Source organism: Parus major, chromosome 6 (genome assembly GCF_001522545.3).
Source record: "Parus major isolate Abel chromosome 6, Parus_major1.1, whole genome shotgun sequence".
NCBI classification, from domain to species: Eukaryota; Metazoa; Chordata; class Aves; order Passeriformes; family Paridae; genus Parus; species Parus major.
This window is the reverse complement of record NC_031775.1, coordinates 27466185-27492650: the sequence shown is the minus strand read 5'-3', so window position 1 is coordinate 27492650 and position 26466 is coordinate 27466185. Positions and strand designations below refer to the sequence as shown.

General features: G+C 35.4%; 1 protein-coding gene and 1 long non-coding RNA gene across 3 annotated transcripts in view; one reads left to right on the top strand and one right to left on the bottom strand.

The window, feature by feature from the left end:
- LOC107206532 overlaps positions 1-26466 on the top strand; it is a 46387-nt gene that overhangs the window by 3190 nt on the left and 16731 nt on the right. The window lies entirely within an intron of this gene.
- On the bottom strand, positions 6539-25409 carry CCDC172 (coiled-coil domain containing 172). The gene is made up of 8 exons (XM_015632423.3): positions 25085-25409; positions 24796-24881; positions 21308-21424; positions 19761-19926; positions 17707-17808; positions 16902-17004; positions 7526-7613; positions 6539-6696 (listed from the first exon to the last, which is right to left on the bottom strand). The coding sequence occupies exons 1-8, from the start codon at positions 25161-25163 to the stop codon at positions 6664-6666; spliced, it is 774 nt and encodes a 257-aa protein (XP_015487909.1). The 5' UTR covers positions 25164-25409; the 3' UTR covers positions 6539-6663.

The window sequence follows — 26466 nt, the reverse complement described above, 5'->3', positions numbered from 1 at the left end:
CACATACTGAGTTGTGTGTCTGAAAAGAAATCAGATTTATAACTATGGAGGGGAGGATGGTATACTTAAAAACAACAACTTCGAAAAGTGCTTATAAATCATGAAGAACTGAGTCAACACACACTTCTAATGTGATGTGTGAGGTGAACAGGATTAATGTGAATTTGTAAATCTATTCAGGAAGGAGTGTAGGAGTAGGGAGGCATTTTTTGTTTATATAAACACTGATGAAACCAGTACTAGAATATTGCTTACAAGTCAGGTGTTGAGTGTTTCTGACAGTGGATGAAATTGAGAAGGTGTAAAAAGAAAGCCACAAAGATTATCTGAAATGCTGGGGGAAAAAAGTCTTACTGTGAAGGACAGAACGAATGCAATTTGTTAAGCATATCAGAAAGGACTCTGAAAGGTAAGTCTTGATTGTAGCACAGAAGTACTAACACGTGAAAAATATATTAAAAGGCTTTTTTACCTCAAAGAAGAAAATATAAGGAAAAACAAGTGTGAGAAGCTACAGCAAACACATTCAAACTCTCAGTTAAATGAAGATCAAGATGCCAATTAGTCAGCAGAACAGGTCTGATATGTCCCCACTCTTGGAATCTTCAAGCTGAAGTTGTTTCTTTCCAAAGGATGGAGGGCTGTCTCACTAGGTTGCTGTTCTTGGACTATGATAGTATGATAACTCCTCCCTGTACACAGTATAGCTCAGTATGCTCCCATCCTGCATGGTATTTATTTTTGCACAGAAACAGAATGGCCTTAGAAGCAATAAACACAAATATTTTAATGGTAATGTGTCCAACATCATTATGTAAAAAACTGAAGAAAAAGGAAGTGTAGAGCAGTAGCAAAAATTTTTTGATTATGATTATAAAATAAAAATTGTCATACATGAGGGAACTTTTTTTATTAACATGATAAACCCACTAGATGGCACTGAAACATCCCTTTACAATTCTTCTCACTTTGACCAATAGCCTCATTATCCAAACATTTTAATCAAGGCTAAAGGGAATTTATGAACTACAGTATGAAGAATCTAAGAGACATAGAATTCTGATATTACATAAGAGGTGTATTCTTTCTTTCTTTCTCTTTACTGTACATAATATACTGTTCACTGGTTATTTTATGGTTATCTACATTATCTTTATGCACTTAAAAGCTTGGAGATTTTAAGGGAACCTAATCAGTACCAAATAGTATTGAATCCTTTTTAGAACATGGATTCTGGCTAGGCATCGTTGTCTCCCTGCTAGAGTAAATTTAGTTGAATTAACAGCAATTCTCTATTTGAAAATATAATAGAGGCTATGGGTTCCTCTCTCACTAGGACATGGCATCAAAACTGCCTCGAATTCTATTAATAGACAATAACAGGAATTACTGTTCCAGTAAGACACAAGAAATATGCTGTGTATTTATAAAGAAACTTTTCTGGGATTTCATCTATAAATTATGTACAGGGAAAATTGATTACTTTGAAGCTGTTTCTTCGAAACAAATAGATGTTGCCTTTAAATACTCAAGGCATTAAGTGGGAAGAAAGGAATCAGCCTCCCATTTCACATTTTCCCAGAAATTTTTAAGATCCTCGCCTATTCAGTGCGACCAGCTTGTGGGAATGATCACAGCAATGGTGAAACTAATAAAATAGGGGAATTAATGTATAGGTCTGGTTGAAGAAATTTAGAGGTTATATAGCATAGTGTAACACATCTGGTGTTTTAAAATTCAAAGTGTTAGAGTATTATGCTCTCTGTTGAAATTTTAGTCAAAAATTAAAAGAAATACAAACCTGCTGATGGCAGTGTCATGCTGAAAACGCATTCAAACCCTACACATATCAGCAGGGTGACTTGAAGTGTCTAAATGTCTGGATGTGCCTTGAGTTTGGTCCTTCAGATAATGGGAGCTGGCATGTCCCCTCCTTGGAACCCAAAGTCTGTAAGTGTTTTTTACAGTTTGGGCTTTAGGAGCTTTACTTGTGAGCCAGGTGAAAACTGTCCTTCTGCAGAAGAAGGTATTAGTAAATATATAATTGTTTTTCAGCTCAGAATACAGATGCTTTGCTGCACAAAGGGCTACTAAAAGCAGCCTGTTGTAGACTATTAAAAAATGCATGTAGAAATTGATAAACTTAGCCCCAAAAATTCACCAACTGAACAAACAAATAATTGCAAAAGCCATTTGGATAAGGGGCTGTCAAACCCTAAGCAGAAAGATAAGAGTGATGGGGGTTTAGAAGGTGGGGCTACCACTACAATATGTAAGCACTACACATCAGCTGCAATCAAAAAAAGCAGAGATACTCCTTGCTTACTTTATTGATAAGCAAGATGTAGGTCATTAGATATTGAATCTGATATGTTACCACATTATAGTGTCCAATTTAACTTCAGAGAACTGGAACTATTTTGCTGGTTCTCTTTAGCCAATATCTGTTTATTGCATTGTCATCCTTGAAAATGAGTGTGTAGCACAGCTGCTAAGCCTGTTATCTTTTCCATGGAAATTACCTGGAGGTTTTTTATAAGGCCCCTATCTCTTTCTTCAGCTCAGTCAGTGGTGAAATCCTTTCTTGTGTTACAAACTGAAGATGGCTTGTGCTGAGCCAGCTGAGCTGAGTGGGGATGAGGTTAAACATGGACCACCATGGCAATATAGAGAGATACCCACAGTTTCATCCAAATTCACTCAGGCTGCATGCTGTGATATCAGAACAGAAAGTGCCTGAAAAGTTCTACACAGATCTTGGTGTTGAATTTTTTTAGATTAGTTAACTGCCAAACTGTCAAGCTCAAAGCAAGCAAGCAGCTCTGTAGCTGGAGACTGTCAGTTCCCTCTGTGACTGAGGGCCCTGTAAGCTGGGTCAGCTGAACCTGGGATATGAGATATGGGACCTCAGTTGACGTGTTTTTCCTGTGTCATACAAAGGAAATTTTTCTCATTAACTCATTCTGTCATTCAGTTATGGATACTGTTTTTTATGAGGTTTTTTCTTGCTGCTCTTCATTTTATGACATTAATTTGGCACTATCAGCAGCTCAATCATATTAATGTCAACCAATTAGAGATAATGTGTGTGGGCACTGTTGGCACTGCTGCATTAGCTAACTGTAATTTCATTCTGTGGTCAGGTATTGTAGTGGTTTTCTTGTTAGTCTTTGAAATGTTCATAATAATCTGTTCATAATAATGAATAAAGTGACATGAAAATGTGGTAGCTTAAATCATTCTTATAAGATACAAAATAATTTCATTTTAATTCCTTTTATTTCCATGTTTTTTCCCCCCTCATTCTAGCTGTTCCTTGCATCAAGAATGGCTGCAGCTCTGGACAAATAACATTAGGTCATGGGGGCAGTTTTTACACAGTTAAGCCACAGGGTTTGTGTTCTGTTTCCTGCTTGTTGGGAGCGCAGGTTCTTGGGTCTTCTGCTCCTCACTGTGGCCTCTGACCATGACTTTGTCATTGTGTATCTCAGTTGCTTTGGCTCCTGACTTGTCCTTGCTATGCTTCCAAAGTCTTGAGGCTGTGATCTGATAAAGTCAGGGTTCAACAGATGCCTCCTTCGGACCCTGTACTTGGTCCTTCCTCATCGTGGCTGGAAAACTCTTTTGGAAAGTCCAATGATTTTTCCCAAGCCATCTCATGTCCAAGGCCTGATTGTTATCCTGTTCTATTTTTCCAAGTGGTTCTTGGATTTTCCTTTGCATTAACCTGTTTGCATTAGGCTGGGAAGGGGCTTTAACAAAGCATGGCTGGGAGCTGTGATTTGGTGATAAAATCAGGCTTCCCAGTGAGTCACAGAACAGAGGCATGGTGCTGGCACGGGCAGCCTGAGGTGAAAATTCTGTGAAGGAGGTAGGACTTGATGCTTGTCAGAACTCTTAACAGGTAAATATAGTAATCTAAAGTAGTTCTCTGTCTCTCTTCACAAATGAGAGACTTTTTATCTGTTGATTCTAAGAAGTAACTGTTCCCAGATCCAAAATAGAAGCATAGTTATTGCTCCCAAGACCTTTTTTTTCCCCTCTAGAATAAGAACATTTTTCTCGTACCATCTTCCTTTTTCATTAACTTTTTTAAGTATTTCCTTCTCTTCAATTAATCTTTTTTTTTTGGTCATTAAAAGGGACAACTACATCCATATAATATGCAACTTGCACTTAAAAAGATATTTTTAAGTCATCTCTGAAAGAATTTATTTATTCATAACAAGTCTGTGTGTTTTCATGGCAACCTGGCAATTCTTACTTTTTTTGTATTTATTAAGCATAACAAAAGATTTGGTTCTTTTGCATTCATTATTTAAAAGATTACTCACACTCATTTTGAGAACTAAAAAAAAATCCACAAAACACAAATTTTTGCTTAATTTTTTGTCTGAATCTTAAAAACAGAGTACAGTATTTGTTCAAAATGACATTACTCCTAAAACAGTGATGACAAATGTATTTTTATACTTGGAAAAATTAGTATGTCTTACATTCACCCTGCAACAACTGGGTTAGTCTGGCATACTTTTTTCCAGAGCTGTTGAGGGATTTGTTTAGCCCAATAGGATTTGTATTGATTTCTATTTCGCTGCTTTTTTTTTTTTTTTTTTGGTGATCTTTATTCTTGGGGTTTTTTCTTGTATTGATTCTGAAAGCTTTAGCCATTTGGGTTATTACAAATGTTGCTATATTTATGCTGTAATTCTACTACAATAACCAAGTCAGACTTTCACAGACTTTCATACACACACACCTAACATAAAAAGATGCACACACAAGCAAAACTGAACTTTCAACTGGCTTGCTGAAATCTGAAGTCTCTGAAATGAGCTTACTGTATTTTTTTTTTCCACAGATGGTTTTTTATGTGAGACGGGGATATTAATCTATAGTATTAATTGGTAGTTGTTGGATGCTGTTTCTCTTTCCACTTAGACCAAAATTTCAAATATATATTTTAGGTAAGCCAGTGAGCTCTGGTTTATGCCCTATCTGAATGTTTAATCTATGTGGACCAAAGAGCTGTATAAATATGAGACCATTTCAAAAGAAATTCAAGTATTCTTGTAAATAAAAGCAAATATAAGACAAAAAAAGTTTAAAAAAAGTTTAAAAATAAGGTATTCCTGGTTGACTTGGTTAACATAAGCAAGTTTTCTTAAATGAATAAAATTATCAAGATAAACTCTAGCCATTCTAGCAAATCCCAGATTTCTGTTTCATCAATTAAACTCAGAAATATCCCTGCTTTAGTTGTCTGTAGATGTTTTGATATGTAACTGTATTATTTTGGATTTGATCAAAACCCACAAGCAGCAGTTGCCTAACTTTAAAAGTCAGATGTTCCCATAGAAGTCTGTGAGACTAAGTTGTTTAAAATCAAGCAATCCTAAGAGGGATCTCTCTTAGGGAAGAGACAAAAAAATAAGTCTTATAAGGATGTCAGCTCCAACAGCACTGGTTATTAAGAATGATAATTCCAAGCACTTGGAATTACACTAGCTAACCCAGTGGATCAGAGGACTCTTTGATACCAGTGCTGCAGATCAAACCTTGCCAAACTTCAAACTGCAGCTGTGTTCCAAGAGGAAAAACTTTCTCCATCTAAGGCAGAATTTGGTTGGCTTCCAAAAGTGATTTATTCCTCTCTTCTTAATAAAACATCTTTTGCACTTTTATGTGTGACTGACACTCACTGTAGCTTGGAGGGCTCAGGGTGTAGAAAAACAAGTGAAGAGCAATTATCCATCCCACCGCCAGATGGGAAGCATTGAAAATATTTGCACACGCAGTGGGATGTGATGAGACAATGGCCACAGAGTGGACTGAGGCTGAGCAGAGTGAATGCTCTTACATGGCTTTGCTGTAAGCACCTGAAAGATAAAGTCAGCTCCCACTGTGGGGTTGGGAACTGCTGTTACAGTTATACATCCTACGTGCTGGAGTGAATAGCAATTCTGACTCAACCCTCTAGAAATGTGGACTTTTCATTTGGCATAAGGTTTTATCTTTGCTCTCAAGTGCTGAAGTTGGCACCCAGTACTTTGTGGGTTGTGGGAGAGTGAGAAAGGATTTTTTGTGTTATCAGAAGGCAAGTGCTAAGTAATAGACTGGCTTACTACCACTGGAGACACCAAGAGCTCAGTAGATTTGCAAATTTTCTGGACTGTCCAGCTGTGCTGCTGGAGCTGAGCTATTTCAGGGAGTTCATTACAGAACTGAATTGTTGAGGAATAAATGAAATAGTCACAGCTCCTGTTAAGAGTTATTGATGATAATAGCAGTCTTCCTCTCAAATAAGACCATGTCACCACCTTTAAAAATAGGAAACCATTCATTAGAAAAACAGCACATAAAGAATAGAGCTAGAAATGTAGGAACTGGGCCTTATGTATAATTTACCAGGTACTGTGGTCCTTGGGCCACAAAGAGGAACCTATAGAGGGACAGCTGTTGAATGTGAAAATAAAACAAAGGCTTCCCCTCATTTCTAAATGAATCAAATTTTATTTTAATGAAAAGTAAAGGCAAATACAAACTGTGAATTAATCAAACAAACAAAAAAAAAGAAAAAAAATCTGATAGAACCTGAATAAAACTATTTAAAAATTCTCAGATTTGCTTCTATGACACTCCATACTATATACCACATATTATTCATTTCCCTGAAGACTTCTTTTGTGATAAATTCTGGAAAAGAAAAGGAATGAAATTGTAAAAAAGCAAACCTTCTAAGTTTAGTATGTTTTTACAGAAACATTTTTAAACATTGAGCTGTTTAATTTTTGTTTTTGAAAAAAAATAATGAAAAAAGTAACAAAGTACAAGTCGCATTACTTCAACAGAAACTTGAAACTGATTATAAGAATGAGTAATGCAAATTTCTCAGGACTGTCATTCTGCTTGATGGTAGTGGCAGCTGTGTCTTCATACAGCTCAATTAGGGCCTCTAAAATGAACCTTTAAAACCTCTTTGTTTCCCAAAAGGGACTTCAAAATATTTTTTCTCTTTGTATTGTGACACAGACTGGCGATCAAGAAATTTGAAGCTAGGACTGACATTTAGAGAAAAATATGTTTTAGTAAGTTTTTGTAAGGAATTTGTGAGTGGACAAAATAAAATACTAGATGAAAGGATGTTATCATCTTGTTTCTCCTTACTGCCATCTTCCATTTAACTGGTAGATGGAGGTAAAGGTTAATTTAGCTCCTAAATGCATAATCTTTTGCAGCTTTCAATAAACTGAAGATTTATGGAAGTCCCCCCAGCACATCTTTCTTGTGCTAAAAGCATATCTTTAAATACTTCTTTGTGCCTTCCTTTTCTGTAGAAATTGTATTCCTGAACATTTGGAAATAAACTGCAAATGAATATTGGAATGTGTCTGCAACAAGAGGTTGTTTAGGCATGTGCACAGTATAAAAATCTGCTTATCTAAAACCACTGCTAATCATCCTAAAGGACACCTTAAAAACTAAAACTATCAAACACTTAAAATATATAATGAAAATGGCATACCATTTGCAGAATTTCAATTTCTGTTTGAAGAGTCTCACAGACACTTTCCCAGCTATCATCTTTGCATTTTTCCAATTCTTTCTTAAGTCTGTGTCCAAAAGCAAATAAATTTTCAGGTCAGAGAACTGTTGCTGGGTAACTATTTTTCAGCTTTGGTCCCAATTCTCAATTCGACTTGCCTGAGAAAAGCCTCATTGATCTATTTTCCTGGTCAGGATTTAAGTTTGCTAGTTAGACAAATTTCTGGACTGTGTTCTTTCCATAAACTGTGAAAGATATATGGCCTCATTAGTCATCATTTTCCTTATTTAAACATGTGAATTGGAATGGTGGTACTTAGAAAGCACCATATGTTATCATTCTTATCTTCCTTCCCTGGGTGTCTTCTTGTAGCCTCTGCTGCAGACAGAATGTTGTTTAGATGGGTGCTCTGCCTGCCCTTGTGCCAGCATTGCTCCACACCCCTCCACAGACTCCCCAGCTTTTCTTCTTCTTCTCTCCCCACTGTTCCCACTATTCCTCAGCACTTACTGTTTCCCAATACTCTCAGCCAGGAGTTCTCCAGCTTTTCTACAATAAGGATTACTTATAATATAGATATTTATATAAATGATATTTTTATATATTTCTTCATTCAAAAGACTGCTTAGTCCTGCTAAAAGGAGATACCTCAACTCTGCACATCAGTGACTGTAGTGGTTTAAATTAATACTTGGTAGGCCCAGAGAAATCTATGGCAGAGCTTTCAGTAGTCTGATAAATACAAGGTGATGGGATTATACTGGGTCTTTTCATGGCTGTCAGAAGAAAAGTATAATGACAAAGATAAAGTTGTTTACCCTTAATACAGTTTCAGGCAGCAATCTGAATATTCTGGAACATACAAACAGACTGAAAATATTATTCTTGCCATTAAATATCTAAACCAATGCATTAAAGCTTGGTTCTTCTGAAGTTGAAACAGAAGGTAGCAACTATTTTTGCTTTTATATACTATAATAGACAATAAATTATTTGACCTTATAGAGATGATATACCTCTTTAGCTGCCATAGTGCAAAGAGGGTGGGTTTCCTGCACAGAAAATGGCTTCATTGAGAGGTATATCTTTAAACAGAGGAATAGCTTAGTCACTGTGCAGCTCTAGAATAAGACTAAGACTGGACTGGAAGTTAATTTTGCTGTTCCTGTGGAAAACACAAATATCTTACCATCAATATGGAAAAAGCATGAGCTCTATGTGCTTGCATTATGAAGGAGTAAATGTCCCTTCTTACAGAAATATTTCTCATAATGCTTACAAGAATTGAAAAGGGAATTTGGAACAACACTTTAAGAAGTGAAATTTTCACTGCGCTCTAGTACATTGTTAGCTTTCAGTCCATTTCATTGAGAGAAGTTCACTTCAAGGTCTAAGATCAGCTTGTGACCTCGACCCAATCTGCTTAACTTCATTGCCTTGTCTGCATTTTTCTCTCTGTGTTCTCTGCTAGTGTGATATTAGAACCCTAATTTGCTGAGACAAACAGAAGCCCTACTTTGTTTAATTTACTTTAGGAAAAGACAGGGTCTTAGAGAAAATGCTCTCCCATTGTCTTCCACGCTGCAAAACTGATTCACAGCCGGTTTGCTACTTGTTAGCTAAGAATGATGCCAGTCCATGCTAGGTCCACATTAGGGATAGAACAAGCAGAAGATAAGCAGTAGGAGTTGCTTATCTGTGTCTTGGGATTGTGAATTAAATTTTGTTCTTGATGTTTTTTGAAACTTAACATTTCGTGTATGGACTTTAAAATTTTATTTTGAATATTTTATAAAACTTTTAAAAGTAGTGAGAGTACAATTCCTTACATAGCATCAGGTAGTGGTGATACAAGAGATTCAAATGTGGTGTTTAATTCTTACATTAATCAATTGATCTGCTTTCAGGTCTTCCTTCTTTCTTATTTAGAAGCTAGATAATTACAGTATGTGCCAGGAATATTATACTCACAAAATAAGAGCTGTCTGTTAGGTTACAGTCTACAAAATTAATGCATTGGAGACGCCTGAGTTACTGAATAAATGATGAAGTTTTACCAGAAGGAATGTGAGACAATGGAACTATTAAAAAAAAAAATGTTTAACCTGAAAGTAGGTTTTGTTTTTTCATTTTACATTTAAGATAAGCAGGATATTCATATTCATCTTTCCACTATCAGATTGAATGTGCAAACCAATTATTCATGAAACTATACAGTCTAGATGGAAGGTAGGTTTTCTGTCACCTTTGAAAATGGAAAAAGATGTAATTTTTGCTAAAACAAGGATTAATTTGACAATGATACCCTTTATATGGCTATGAAAAAAGGCAGATCTCTTAGGAAAAATAATCTGAAAAATCACATTAGCATTTGGCTCCCCCTGTCCATTGGTTTTATTTTTAGTATTTTGTTCTCATTGCTGACAATAAAATATAGTTTTAAAATAAGTCATTGCACTGGACTAACGGTGTCTTGGCAAGTTACAGTATCACAGGCTCTAATGAACAGCTGGAGCCGAAATGCCACATTTGCAATAGTTAAACCTAGGCTTAAATCAAGTGGGTGGGACAACAACATCAGCATTTTTTGGATGCTATCTTGTCCTAGACCTAGCTCTGCTATCAATGGCCAATTTTCCATTAGTCTTGAATGCTAGAAGTGACAGAGATGAAGAAGGAGGAGATCACTGAAGATGATCGATTTTGCAGCTCTGAAATGAGCCCAGCTATTAAATGTCATTGGCATTTGTGGCTGATACACATTCTTCTTGAATTTCAGCTCTCTATGCACATGGCAAAGAGGAAAAATAATTTGAAATCAATACATGCTGGTATTATAAATTGAACTATGAAGAAAATAATGTTATTGTCAAACAGGTCTCTCTGCAAATCATCCATAGATTCAAATTACTGGATCAAGACTTTAGTATCCTAAACTTGCATTCCAAGATTAATTTTATGTGAAGAGGTCTTAAAGGAGAAGTAATTTCTGTAGAAGGTAGGGTTAATATGGGATTTTAGAATCTATTTTTTTTTTCTAGTGGGACTGAAAGACCATACCTAATTGTTGTTGGAGTCGCAGACTATCTATTAGTTATGTTTTGCTGACACAAGTACAATCTTTTTTCTGTATTCTCTTTTTTGTCTTTGCCTTGTTTACAACCACCATTTTATATTTTAATCATAAATTTGAGGGAAAACATTGTGGTGTGTTATAAAACAGAATTGCTTGACACTGATATACAGGGCATAGAATTCATGGTACAAAATGAAATTCCTTAAGAAGTTATATATAACTAGAGAGTACATGTCTTGATTTTGTGGAATTTCATCATGAACATAAGGACATACATTTACCAATGTTGTAAGACTTTATTGGGACTGAAGAAAAGTATTGAAGACTTTATTGTCTCAGGCTCAAGTAGAGGTAAGACAGAGGTAGTTTTCTGTCAGTTCAACACTGGGATTAAATTAACGCATATGTTTTTACAGTGAGAGCAAGATTTTGCTGGTATTTACAATTTGCTGACACTACTAAAAGAGAATATGCTATTGATACAGTTGAAGAAGTCAATAAATTTTAACTATTATCAATTGATTGAGGAAGAGGGAAAACAAGTCTTAAATGGATTCAGTATCCCAAAATATAGTCAAGTACTTGAGTTACACAATTAAATATAAAAGTCTGTGTTTGATGGAGCAGAAGGATAATAAAATTAGGCAAGTGATCTAATAGTAATAATAAAGTCTAGCAAGAAGATGAAACATGAACACAAGGTATTAGACAACATAACAATGGAAATTAAATCTATATTAAAAGAAGTTGATCTACCTTAAGTAAAATAAGAAATTTTCTGCTTTTGCTGTCCTGGATAAAATGTTAAATAGAAAATACATAGCTACCATTGATTAAAGCTTGCTTTTTGTAAATGCTGTCCAGCAGAGATAGATAAGAGTAGTTAGAAGTCTTTGAAACTGTGGTGATATTTTCCAAACACATAAAACATCACAAGACATATTTAAGGGATATATAATAATAGGTGAATAAACATGGAAAGGTTAAGGCACACTAAAATTGTACATCTAGGATGAGATTTGCTTTTGTGCAGAGAGCAAACCAAAGTTGTGTGGACTATTTTTCATTGGAACTATAAAAATGAGCTACATAGCAAAGAAAAATTCAAGCATGTATGTGAGATGTGAAATGAAATGTGTTTCTAGGGGTCAATAAGATTCCCATTGAATGGCAAGGAAAGTAAATAGGGGTCAATGGTTCTTCTAGTTCAATTCTCTTGATTTCTCTATTGGACAGAGAAAATTAGATCTTAATCTAGGTATATTAATATGGCTACTGTATTGCTGAAATTAATATCTCCATTATGTACTGCTTTCTTCATGTGCATAATACACTCAAGAGCTAGAAAGGATTTAGAATTGTCCTTGTTTCATTCTGCTTTATGGGCTCTCCATGCTCTGCTCATCTTCCAGGTTGAATTAATCTTTTTTGACAAGTAGGTGAGAGATTTGTAAAAAGTATTCCTACACCCTCCTGGTATTTTTTTTTGGAAATAATTCTTTCTTCTTTTTTTTCTATCTTATCCACAGCTATATTTCTTTTTATGTTTATAGCTGTATTTTGTGCACATAGTATGCTCAGACCTCTCTGCTTCCAGGTACCTGTTATTGAAGTCCCTAATTGTGTACAAGTAGGTAAACTTAACTGTACATAATTATATTCCTCCTCTTTTTAGTGAATTTTCTGCAAGGTGTAGAGTTTAACTGCTTAAGATAATGTTGTCTTAAAACACTTTCTATTCTAATATCATTAATTAAAACATTAAGCAAGACCAGCTGTGACTGTTACTTTGAATCCCAGAATTTTGAATTGCAGGTCTATGACTGTTATTACTATTACTCATTTCTTTATTTAATTTTTTTTAATATGTCTTCCCTAGGTTAACTAGTATTTTTCCATGCGGGATAACATCAAATATTTTATGTCTAGATGGATGGCATTGGAATTTTCTTTGTCTAACCTATCTGTTGTCTTATCAAAGAATGGCATCATTAGTCAGATTTGATCTACTTTTTGTAAATCCATACTGCAATTCATAATGGAAAGCTATTTTAACATAATTCAAGCTATAATAGTTCCACTAGGCACTGCTATTAAAAAGAAAAGCTCAAAAAAATCAATGAGGAGATTGCCATTGAAAAACTCATTTTGAACCACATATATTACTCCAGAGACTGATATTTTCTGATTATAAAATTTAACATCAAATTAAATTGCAAAAAAAAAAAATTAATCCACCAGAAGCATGCATGGGGTTTAGGCAGTCTGTTGTTTGCATGAACAATTTGTTGAGCTTTAAGGAATTTATTTCCTGTATGATTTGTATGAAAAAAAAATAACTTTTTCCTTCCTAATTTTGCTAATGGAGTTTCTTTTTCTGGATTATGAAGAATAAGAAGGAGTACTATATTTTTAGGATTTAGACACATATACAAAGATGTGAACTATTTACAAAGTAAGCAGATTTCATGCATTTCCTTTCTGCTAGTTCTTTTATAAATAGAAAAGAAATTCAGGTTTCAAAGAAGCATTGTATCCTTATTTTACCTTTTAAATAGGTTGAAAGCTACCTATTTCAGGTAGAAATTCTCTGGTTTAGTCTAAATAAACTTCAACTAAAATTATTTCTAGGCTGTTTTACTTAAGGCACGACAAAAATGTAAAATTATATTGAAAGAGGATAAATAATTAATAGAGTAATTACAACAAATATAACAGTGAAATGCCATGGTTAGGAATTCACTGGTATCAGTTAATCTCTGTTTGACTCCTGTATTGTTCCACTTAAGTGATGTTACTCGCTACCTGCCAGGGAAATGGGACTCCAGAGAGCTGATGCCAAAGTTTTTTCCTGCTGTTTTGTGTGTGAGGATGGCATTGGCAGAACAGATAATTAAAACAAGGCTTTTGATTTTAATTGCAGCTCTCTTTGGGGGTGGAAAAAAGAAAAGAAAAAGAAAACACCAAACAAAAAACCATAAACCCCACATTTCTTAAAATTTCTCTGTATTATGTGCCTGTATCGTGAGACTTTAGCATTTTCCAAGGTGCCTGCTAACTATATCTGTGCTTAACATTCCAAACCTGGTTGGCTTTTTTCTGCATCCAGTGAGTATCAGGACAAGCCTCTCCAGCAGCCCCAACAGCTGCTGGAATTAGCAGTGCGTGCTTCTCATGACCCTTTGCAATTCTTTGATGGATTTGAGAGAAATTTTATGAAACTGCAGACGTGGTATGGGGCATTTTTCTCAGATCAAAGATGAATTGCTGTAATTTGAATTAGCTGGCTGCGCTCTTCAGCTGAAACGCAATTTACTTTTAGATATATACTTAATTGCAATGAAGATTCTTGCCTTGCCAGCTACTTTTGATATTGATTTTTAAGCTAGGACTAGGGATGTGATACAGTAACAGACTTGCAGGGTGATCTGGGAGCTACATATATCAGGTTATTGATGCTGACTGTCTCATGTTTGTTCTAAGGAAGCATCAAGAAAAAAAGGTATTTTTACCACTTAAAGAGTGGTGTGGTTTCCAGCTCTGTAAAAAATAAAATCATATTCTGTGCTTATTACATAGGGAAAAAAAAACAACAGTTTTCTGACCCACATTATGTGTGTCAAAATATTATCATCTTTATGTGTAATAAAAATGATTTTCAGTGAAAACTAGAATTCTATTCTTGCAATAAACTCTGTATGGGGATAAAGAAACTGATCTTGTTAGGCTAAAATAGGTTGTTTCTCAGACACAGAAGATTCAATCATATTGATTTTAACATGACCAAAATTGACTCCTGTTAAGATGTACACGAGTATATCAGTGTATCTCAAGAAGGAGAACCTTCAGGGATCAAAACTATGCAATCTCTCTGAGCAAGCTGTGCCTCCTCATGATAAAAATGATTTTTCCTTAAATTCACTCTAAATCCTCTGCTTTTTGCCTTTTGTTCTCTTACTGTGCAGCACTATGCAGATCCTGACTCCATCCTCTTGGTGATCCAGAGGTACCAGAGAGTGATCAGATACCTTCCAGGGGACTTTTTATATGCTGCATTATTTGCAGTGTGTAATGCTTTAAATCCCCTTTCATTCTCTTAATTCACTAGTCCAAACCAAGAAGTGATGAGTAGGATTTGTTAAATTTAAAAAAAATCTTGAACTGCTAGAGTTGTATGAATCTGACAAAGTTTGGGATGGTTCTAAAGAGCCCAGCAGTGACATAGAGAGGTAGACAAATGAGGATTGCCTGCTTGGCTCCACTGAAAAGCAGAATCTATTAGTGCTGACATGGAAAGACAGTAGCACATCTCTATTGCTTCTGGCATCTGAGTTAACTTTTTCAGGGCTATCTCTCTCCATGAAGCATTGAGCTTTTCTGATCAAAAGCAAATGCAAGATAAAAATATGATTTAGGGAAATCTGTTCTAAATTTTTCCCAGTATCTGAAATGAAAAAAATGTTTCAATTTTAAGAAAATGTGTTCAGTATATTACTAGACTTCAAGAAAGGCTTGTATTTTGTGATAGTGGTAATAGCATAGGAGCACTTTATATTTTGAGCTACATGCAATTATCAAATAATGTTAGCTTATCTTGACCATAAAAGGAGGCATTTCATGAAATGAGAAAATCTCATCATCCTTCTTGCTTTGGTTGTAAATGACATTTGCTGATTTTGCAGTTAATAGAATTTAATATCTTTTATTCAGTTTTCCACCCAGAGAAAACCAAAGTGTCATTCTATAGAGCTGTGAGTTAATTTCACTGCAGAGAAAGACAGACACACACAGATTTCATTGATCCCTAGGATCTCAGGGGCAGAATTGAGGATTACAAGTATGATAACATTGACTACTTCTATACCTTCCACACTGGAAACCTATTATAGAAAACTAATTTACAAATTTGGATATTCAGTGGCATCATGGCAGTAAACTACTGCAAGGGAACTATGTTAGTTGGAAGGAAGCTGACAGCCCCATGTATCACCAACCCCAATATATCATGATTGAATGAATAATGTAAAGGAGTGAATTATAACACTGTCCTGGAGAATCGTTACTGTTATTATTATTTACACTGTGTCTTCTATGTATATGTTGAATGCAAATTTTTTGCTACTGTATGCAGGATTGTGAGCTAATTAATTTTTATGCTGAGGGGATTTTGGCCATGTCTCAACACCATGTAAGAGGTTGAAGAGAGTTAGTAATAGGGCTGATATATCATTTTCTTTCAAAAACCGATATTCAGCAAAAAATGGGTCATTACCAAATCGTCTTTCAGAAAATTGCTCAGGGTTCTCTGCAAAGCTATAACTTTGCATTGGAAGTTTCAGATTAAAAAAATCCCCACTTCATTTATTTATTTTTTATCAAAAGCTTAGGGGTATATAGGAAAACCTACACAACACAGGTTGTGTTTTTCTTAATTGCTGTTAGAAAATCTTTTGGACTAGCTTTATAAAGAGGAGTTCCTTTGCATTGTCTATTAAATTTTTTAAAATAATCCCAGGCACTTTCATCTGGGCCATAACAAAATAGGAAAAAAATGGTCAATTCTGTGATATTTGGCTTCCTGCATTCAGAGATTTTTTTGTTTTTTTAGAAGAAAACATCATATTATTTTCTGTGAAGCAAAATCCTTATGTTTCACTTAAGCAAACTGACAAGAAATAAAATGTTACCACTTAGATCCTGAGAAGAAAACTTCACTGTTAAGGAAGACTGTGCAAGGTCTTCTCTTCTGTCTTGTTGAATTCTTCAATATTTTTTTTTTAAACCAGATTAATTATAAGGCAAACTAGAAGTCATGGCAGAGATTATAGAGAAAATAAAGTTTTAGTTTTAGTTGCATGTAGTTGCTCCAATAGAAGCCCAAGGAGGTTACTGTGGCCAGCCCAGGCCATTGCAATGGACTCTACACAGCCAGGCAGCAGATTTAAGTTTAGCACTGGGCAGCTCATCAGTATTTTGTGAACCACAACCATTTTCACAAGACCTCAGGAAGTGATCTTCCATCCAAGCAGCAGTTTGTTCTTCCTCTGGGTTTGACTGACATCCCTGCAAACATCTGCAATTTTGGGTTCACTGGATTATGTATGTGAGGGTGAAATGCTGTCATCAACAGCACCTGATATTGTCTAATAAAAAATGAATGGTTTTTCTGATTTCAGAGGGATATTGTACATGAAAAGTAAAATAGTCATTGTTACCAGGACTAGACTGCTGTGACAGTCCTAAAATTAAATTAAGAACTAATTAACATGAGGCTTTTACCTTAAACATTCAGGATCAGTCTGAGGTTTTTCAGTGACTTGAACTTTTTCTGCTTCTAAATGTTTTGTCATTCTTTCAGCTTCCCTGATTGCTTTCTCAAGGTCTAAACATGAAATCAGGATTACCCTATAAATACATATATTAATCATTCATATTCAAAGACCTTCTACATATTCTAAATTTATATTTTCCAATATTTCTTCATGAAACTCTTTGAAGGGTAAAGGCATCTAAATAAAGAAAATGAATTATTTTATTATTATTGCAATCACACATTGCAATCTAGAAAATTTCGCTCCTTTCACAAACAATTTAGGACCACACTTACTGCTTTTCTTAGCTCTTACTGTGACACATTACTTTGATATCAGTAAAAAAAGATACTAAAGCACTCATTTACATTCTTTTAATTCAAATTTCAAAATATTCCCTATTGCCATGATCACCTTTGACATGAAAGATTTTAAACCATATTTATGTTGATTTTAAGTTCTCTGAAATATTAAATTCTACATTTAAGTATGTGAATTACCAGCAAAAGCAAAACTTACTTTCATATTCACAGCTCATGATTCAGCAGATCTCTGGACCTCAATAACAATGGCATTTCAATTAAAGCCCTTTGAAATCCATAATATTTTTAATAATCATGTTTAAAAATTATGTATTACATATTGTAAAAATAAATTAAAATATTGTTACTCTGACTTCTTTCACTTGAGAAAAGAAAATTGATGGAAAACATTTTTCAAAAGCATTTGTCAAGCCACAAATAATTATCAAAAGAAATAGTTATCAGGCACACCTTTGAGCTCACTTTGGAGAGCAAATAAATCCTGCTTTAATTCATCCTTCTGCAGCTGGAGTTCATTTAACTGAACATTTTTATGTTCCATTGACTCCATTTCTAAGAAAAAATACATTTTAAATTAAAATGCATTGCAGTTTTAGCATTCATGATACAATCTTAAATATTCTTAACTACTTCTACCAATCTTCAGCTAGTCAAAAGAACCTTAAATATAAAACCAAAATAAACTAAAATAATTCATATTTAACACAGCTCACAGGAAATTATATGTTGTATAATGAATTCATAGCTATGAAAGAAAATTATGTTTTTAATGTTATTAGCTGTTCAACATATTTTGTTGTCAGGGCATAAAAAGAATGGTTTGCTTTAGAGTTAATTCAGCTATAAAGAAAGGAAGATGGCTGATTAAATAGGTGGAGAACAGACACCTCTCAGCAGGACTGAAAAAAACCCTTCTTAGTATTTTTGGTGTTATATATATATTTGACCTTTACTATTAGACAGCATCTGGAATTAATTTTGATTGTTTTTCTACCAACTGGAGGTCCTCGCATAATTTCCTTGTTATGAGTTGCTTAAACTTTTCACTTCAGAGTTTTCAGTGTGGTCAGGAGTGCAGCAAACAAAAGACAAGTTGTACCTCAAGAAAGGTGCAATTAAAGGATGGAACTGAGATGGCAACTGTACTTAGAGAAGATTTTTTGTCACCCTTCAGGTACTACTGATCATTTAACTGCCCAGCTCTGCCTGAATATGTAAAAATTAAATGCTAAAAGTAGCACTTGACACCAAATACAGACTTTTCATTTGTAGATTAGAGTTGTATCATAGCCACAGGAAATAAGAAAGGTGGTGTTACCTAGTGCAAACTCCAGTGGACAGTCCTTTTTTAGAAACCTTACAGCAGCTATGGGGAATTGAAAGAGCTGTTGCTTGACAGATCATGAGGCTGGAATGGACTTTGAGGGGTCATCTACTGCATTCTTCTCCTGAAGGCAGGATCAGCTGTACCTTTCATTTCTGAAAAATGCTGGTTTCACCTTTTTTCAAAAAACTTTGGTAATGGACACTCCTAACTCCTTTGGTAGTGGAACCTCCAAAGGCAGAGAGCTTCAGTTTTCCACTGTTATTAGAAAGATTCCCAAGCTGTCAGACAGACTCACCCTTACTGTGCTTAACACTGGTTACTTTTTATTCAGTTCATTATAGGTATAGAGAATGTATTTATTTCCTTTTTACAGGATACGTAAACGGTTTGAAGACTCATAGCCATCTTTCATTAGTCTTTTCCTTAATAGCTTAAATAGTCACAATTCTTTCATTTTCTTCCTTCTCATCTGCTCCAGAACTGTGATCACTCTCACTGGTCATATGTAGATTCTCTCCAGCTGGTCCACACTTTTTTTTTTTAAGTTCAAGATCAAAATGAGCTGCACAGCACTCCAGCTCAGAGCTTAACTGCCCCAAATAGTGAGGAATTATTTTCATGTGTTAGAGGTCAGAATTCTGTTTGTGTCTCAGTGTGGTGCTGGCATTCTGATGCCGTTGACTCACGTTCAGCCTGTGATCCATGACGACCCCATGATTTCCTTGCAGAGGGACTGCCCTGCAGTGTGACCCTGAGACATCTCCTACTCTGCATCTCAACTGACATTCAAGCTACACTGTGGCAGTAAAGGACCAATCCTACAGGACATCTGTATATAATTCTTTTAAAGCTAAGGAACTGTACAGAGCTCAGCCACAGGTGATCCTAAACCTAATTCAGTCTCTGTGTGTATGACTGTCAGCTCTGTGCTGGCTGAATTGGGAGCTGCCTCTTCAGGTTGGCTTCTTCTCCTCACAGTGCTCACATCAGAAACTTGAAGAGGATAGGGAACAGAAGAGTCTTTAATTATTCTGGTATGTCAGACCACACTCTTTCAGCTCAGTGCTAAAAGGCAGCTCCAGACAGTGGGGGAATGAAATTAGAATTACTGGTTTGCACAGCTTTATTTTATTGATTTGTGCTAATCCAAGATAAACTGGTTTAATATAAGACTTACCATTTTTCAACAGAGATGCCTCATTCTCTAAATCATTTATTTCAGTCCTGACTTTCTTTTTAATAAGAAGATCTCTATTACTTGTTAGTCCATATTCATTGTTAAACTCTGTTACTTCTCTGGTAAAATTATCTTCTTCTTCAGTAATTTTTTTCTTTGCATCTGCCTGAAAAAAAAAGAAAGAGAAGACTAAATATTCAGGTAAAATAAATGAAAGTCTTTGTTAAGCTAAACAGACTGAGACACACTGTTGCTTTTTATCTTTAAACTCATAGTAGGAAAGTCAATAGGTAAACAAAAAAATAAATGTAAAAGTAAAGAAAATATTTAATGTTTCTTACTAGAACATGAAAATAGTCTACAGCTCTATCATTATGCCTGTTGTTTTGAACTATTTTTCATGTAAATATGAAGGGTTTATTCTTGATAACAGAGCATTTAAAAAATCACTACATTACAGACTTGAACCAGTAGATTTTCAGTTTAACTCTCGTATAGAAACTAGAAAATTCTTTTCAATTTTCTAATAACATAGTGTGGCAGATTTTTTTAGCTTGTTATTACACTAAATAAAAGTGTTATTTAACCCTCTGCAGAATGCAGAGATACTTTAACTGCCATATAACTACCAAGAATTCTCTTGTTGATAGAAAATCACAGTTTCATTTTCTGGGAAAAAAAGTATTCAAAATAGTAAGGTTATATTAAATTCCTTCTAAGAAATCTGAATTGATTGCTAAATTGAATAAAATGAAATGACCCTATATGCAGGAAAAAAGAAAAGATAACTTATATATCAAACTTCACACAAGTACTGGGAATACTTTGGGTGATGCAGAAATATGATTTAGTTAAAAAGATATCTACCTAAAAATTTGGGTTTAATACTGGTAATTTGAACTGAATATTTAAAATTTAGCTCTGTTAATTTAAAGGGCAAATACATATGCAGAAAAGACTGCTTGTCTGTGGCATTTCTTCATATTTACAGATCCAAGAAGCCTCAACAAAGTAAGAGGAAGGCAATATTCAGGTTACCATCTGAGAAAACTGGAAAACTTATTATAAGTACCTGCCTTTTGAGGTGTGTCTGACATCAAAGAAATTGTGTGCTATGTCAGGATTGATAAACTGTCCACATTTGCTAAAATGTGGTGTGGGCCTCCCTGGGGTTTTCTTTTGATCCTTTTCAATATTTTTTACTGTGGATGAGGCAATCCAATTTAAGGCAATGCTTCCCTAGCTTACTTTTACAAAGGAAATAATCTGTCAGAATTGGAGTTCAGTCATACAACAGCAAGTATTAGAAAATTAAGTCAAGAATATCAAATCAGCTTTGGAGATAAAATGCAGCATACACTACCTTAGATCATGGTTTAAATTAAATGTGAGAATTTATCAACATTTATATTGTTACTTATACTAAAAGTAAAAAAAAAATAAATTCCTGATTTAAAACATTAGTTTTCCCAGATTTTCAATTTTCAAAGCTGATTTCTCTTGTCCAATAGGAAAGAGCTGTGTGAATATCACAGCTGGAAACATACCATGATTTTAAGAAGACTGGCTCTTTGATTCATAAGTTCAGCTTTTTGTTTTTCTAAGCTGTCTTCATGTTTCTTCAGAGTTTCTGCATTGAACTGCTTTACAGAAAGATGGTGAACCTTCCAAAAGGAAAAAAAAATAAAATTATAAAGTAAGGTTATTGTTTTATTGTTTCATATCCTCTGTACACAAGGATCTTGGTCCAGTTTAGAAAGAGCTGGCAAAGCTGCTGGACTATGAAAAGCATAACAGCTCTTTTGTTCCCTCAATAACATTTCAGTGTACTGCTAAGATTTTGAAAAGTCTCCTTTCTTTGAAAGACTCATTTAGTGGTGCTCTGTCTATCTAAAATGGCAGTTTAAAATCTGCTAGGTTTAGGAGAATTTTTTTTTCCAGGAAAATGGTGAATATACGGGATTCTTTAGCCAACATAATCCACCATCTTCCACCTCATTGTGTAAAGCTCATCACAAACCAAATGAGACAGTAATATCAGAATAATATCAGGAGGACAGGGGTCCAAGCATCCTGGTTTTGGCTGAGTGGCTGTACACGTCATACACTCTGCAGTGCTACTATGGAATATGCAAAGGAGAGCAGGACATTTTTCTGAGCACAGTTTCTGGAATTTTTAGCTGAGGAAGGCCAATGGGAGTTAGCTTACTGGGTATTGACAGTTTGATCATAAACCCCCCAAGCCCTGAACCTTGATTTTGTACAGTTATTATTATAAATATTAGTTTATCTGATAGGAGGGCGTGCTGTTACCCTGTTAATGCTATACACTGCATTTCCAAAATTTGCTGAAGACTTCTTTTTTCTAGCACATCTACTGTATCATTGTCTAACCTAAGTGCAGATATATGGTGGGAATAAACTATAACAGTAACAAATATGAAACAGCTACGTGCTGTAGAGTATTAAAGGAGGAGAATAATTTATTTGATGGAGTGTCAAGTTCTCTTGACTCAGAGCAATGAATAGGGAAAGAAAGGTTATATTTGCCCACAGAGAGGAAAGGCACAGGGTAAGTATCAGGAATTAAATTGAATAGTCAGAATAAAACATGAGTGTTTGTGTGTGTAGAAGCAGAAAAGACCAAATAAGAATGGTGTTACAGTAGTAACAATGAAAATGCTTTAAAGTTAAATAATACACATGATTGTGGAGAGGGAGGTCATCTGATCAGAATCTGATCAGAGATGAAGTTCATCTGATCAAAATAGGAGGACAGTGGAATGAGCTGCCCAAAGATTAGAATGTGAGAGTTGGAAAGGATTTTTTTCTAAACTTTTTCCTCATCCCTGATATATCCAGCATGCTAAGTGTGCAGGTCATGCTTGGCTCAGAATTTATTTTACATGTTAATTCAAAGAGAGTGGGTGGTTTTGCACCACTGTACTTGTAATACTGCACATAACTAGCTTCAGTGAAGTTTCTCCATCTGAAAGATGCCAAATTCATCTGTGCATTTGCAACCAATTTTTTCTAAAGAAGTCATTGAGCTACAAACAGCAAAATGCTGTAATTTGGGTTCTAATTACATGCTACCTGGTTTTACAGAAGAGAGGGAAAAATTGCATTTCCTAGGACTCTTTGATTGACCAGAGGCAGTGTCTGTGAAATAAATGTCAAAAAATTTCTGAACTCAGTCTCATCATCTTGGTCAGGAATCAGCTGCTGCGTGTGCACGTGGTTGGATATGTTGCTTAGAAAGAACTGCAGTTATTTGGTGTGGGATAAATTGAACAGCATTAGCTGAACAGCTTATTTAATATTATTTGAATTACATGAACTATTGCAGACATATGTAAACCTAATTCCTGTAGTGAAAAATAAATTACTTTAAATAATGTCAATAACTGTATAATTTTTAAACCTAAATACAGTTTGATTGAAATGCATTTTTCTATTCCACTACTTTTCTATATCATTTCCTATCTACAAATGAATCAATGGCAGACTAGGCAAGCAAGAAAAATGTATTTTTGTGGACATCAGTGAGAATATTATTAATACTGGTCAGTAAAGCACATAAAATTTAATTAGGAATAGTTCCTCAGCTCTTCCCATTAGTCATTTACAATAATGGCTCTACTCTCGGGACTTTCTGTGCCTACCACATAAACCTTGATTATAAATCACCTAGCATCAATAACAAATTAGTAGTATAAACATAAAATTGAGATGTTTGTAAATAAACTTATGAGTAAGACTACTGAGGACTTCACCTAACAAGCAACATCCAGATATAATCTGTGTTGGATAAATAAGCTACTATTTTAAAGCATCTTTGGGCTCTGAGATTGTGGCATACATAAATGTGAGCGTGTGAATAACTGCCTGCATGATTATAGTCTCAATTTGCAACAAGTAAATATTTGTAAATGAGATCTATTCTGATCCCTTCTCTGTAATGTTATTTATTTTATATATAGATATAATGTAGGTAATATATTATATAATTAGATATAATTAATTATTATTATTTTATATATATATATAAAATAGTTCTTTTACAAAAGACAGAAATGACTGTTTCAGGAAGGATGAAAGTCATCCCCCAAACATTTGTTTTCTCAACTAGATGAGGAAATCTCCCAAAGGTTCTTGAAGTTGTTTATTTAAATGATAGGATCCAACAGCTCTGACTTCAAAGAAGGCTCCACATGCATTCCTGTTGTGAACACACATTCTGTCAGCACAGATACTTAAGAGCACAGGGGAGGGCATTTAGACTTAATTTTCAGACACAAGCAAATGGATTTTTAAATAATTTGCAACCACAGGTGTTATTGGCAAAAAACTACAAAACTGGTTGCTTAATCTGAAAATACATCTGCAGTTTGATTAAATGGAAAGAGTAATAAAATCACAAAATAGATTCAGAAACTTTCCTCTGTCTTTGGCCTCCCTAGAAATACACTTAGGGCTTGTAAGCCTTAACTGTAAGCTCACAGAAAGATTTCCAGTATATGACTCCAAATTCTATGAAATAAACACAGGGGATATTTCCATATATGTTATGTGAAAAGTCTGAATATATTAATATAGAATTTTAATAATTTTATTGTTATTAATGTTAACAGTATATACTATTTATTAATTATAGTATTGATAATATTAATAAATGGCATTGGGTGACCAAGGGATGGCTTCTGTACACTGGAGGAAAGGGCTGTAACAAGCTGCAGGACTGTTGAAACAGAGTATTTCACACCATAGTGTGAAATACATAGCCCCAAAAGTCAGCTTGCTCTGAACACAGCCAGAGGCCAGCCCCAAGGGTGAGATCTGTGGGAGGAAGGATGTTCATGGACACTTTTTTACTAAAAAAAGGCACAGTGCAGGTTTCCTCCATGCTGTGCTACTCAGCAGGTGAAGAACACTTCTTGAAAGTGCTTATGGATCTATTCCTGAAAGAATAGGCCATATATTTGTAAACATAATGTATTTTATTATTATGTACACTATAAATATGCCCGCTCACCTTGGTTTCTAAGTTAATTTTTGCAGCGCTCAGCTCTTCTTTCATTTGGATAATTTTCTCGTAACCTCTATTTATGTCGCATTTAGCTGCAAGACAACAAAAACCTGTAAGAGCAGGCTCTCAGGTTGTGGACATCACGTCCTTATAGAAAGGTGCTGGTGGCAAGACTCAGCCCTGCTGGCTCTGCTTTCCCCAGCATCAGTCCCCTCAGGACAGCCCCGCGGGCCTTGTCCTCAGGGAATGGGGAATGGGGATGGAGGGCCCTCAGGACGGTGCCCACGGGGCCGACCTTGTTGGATGAAGCTCCTCTTCTCCCTCGCCTGCTTCTCCATGAACTGTATTTGCTGGAACAGAGCATCCGGGTTCATTTCTGGCCTCTTGCAGAGCCTGTGGGCTCTGTGGGCTGTGTTCCTTGGGAGGGCTCCAGGAGGGTCCCCACAGCTCTGCCCTCAGGCCTCGGCCTCCCTGGGCTGGGCTGGGGATGGAGGCCCAGGGACACGGCTGAGGGGACACGGGGACGGAGAGGGAGGTGAAGGCTGCAGAAATGGCAATGAGAACAAAGCTCAAGCACTGGGAAATGCTAGGGGAGCCTGCATGGAAAACAGGGAACGGGAACAGGCTGGCAGGGAAGCTGCACAGTAGGAGCAGAAGATATTGGGTAAGGAAAAAGATGACACTGAATCACATCAAACTTGGGCACACCTGTCAAACTGGTTCTGACTCAGGATCTGGGGAGTTTTAGTTAAACAGCTCTGGCTTCTTTAATTCTCTAGGAACATGTGCTCCATACTGGTTTTCTGTCATTCAGATGTTTTTCTCTACCACTTCTTCTTTCTACGGAGGGACCATCATCCTTTCTAAATGTTACATCTGTTCAGATTTACTTATCTTTTGAAGACTGATGTCTAACCTGAGAAGTTAAGGAAATAGGCTAAAATCTGCTATCAGTAAAGTTGACTCTATGGAACTTAGTGATCACATTCAGCTGGGTTGTATTTCACCATGAGTGTAAAATGGGTAGTGTTTCTGTTCCAGTTAGTCCCAGTAAGCAAAGACCACAACACAGCCCATTTTATGCTCTTCTGGAGAATAATTGTGTAAAAATTTACAATGCTCTGGGTTCCCGCAAAGTTCTGGTTTGTACATTACTGGATGGTACACCTGGAAATGCAAGCACCTGGTTGAAAATATAATTCACATTACAAGGTTTGCTTTTACATCTTGGGAAGGATTGACTCCATTTCCTGCAGAGAACAACTGTGTGAAGTTTGCCTACTTGCTTTGAGGCAGAAAAAGCCTGGAGGAATGAAACTTTATAGATTTCCAGACTTTTTAACACTGAAAAAGTTGTGCATTGTTATAGTTTTCCTCAGAGGAGATACTGTCTTAGCATAGATTGAAGCAGCAAAGTTCAGAAATTAGAAAGTCTTTGACCATCAAAATACATGAGAGGACAAATGTATCATTAATGTAAAAGCTATTCTAAGCCAGCAGAATGAAACAGAATTCTGTAAAAATCTTAAGTTATAGTATTTACTGCTTAAAAGGCACCATGTTACAGATTGTACTGTTAGAAATTGATGTTTTTTAAAAGAAAGACATTGCTCTAAGAAAATGTGTGTTCTGTTGAAATTTAAAACCCTGAAACTAGCACATTATGTTGCAGGAAAT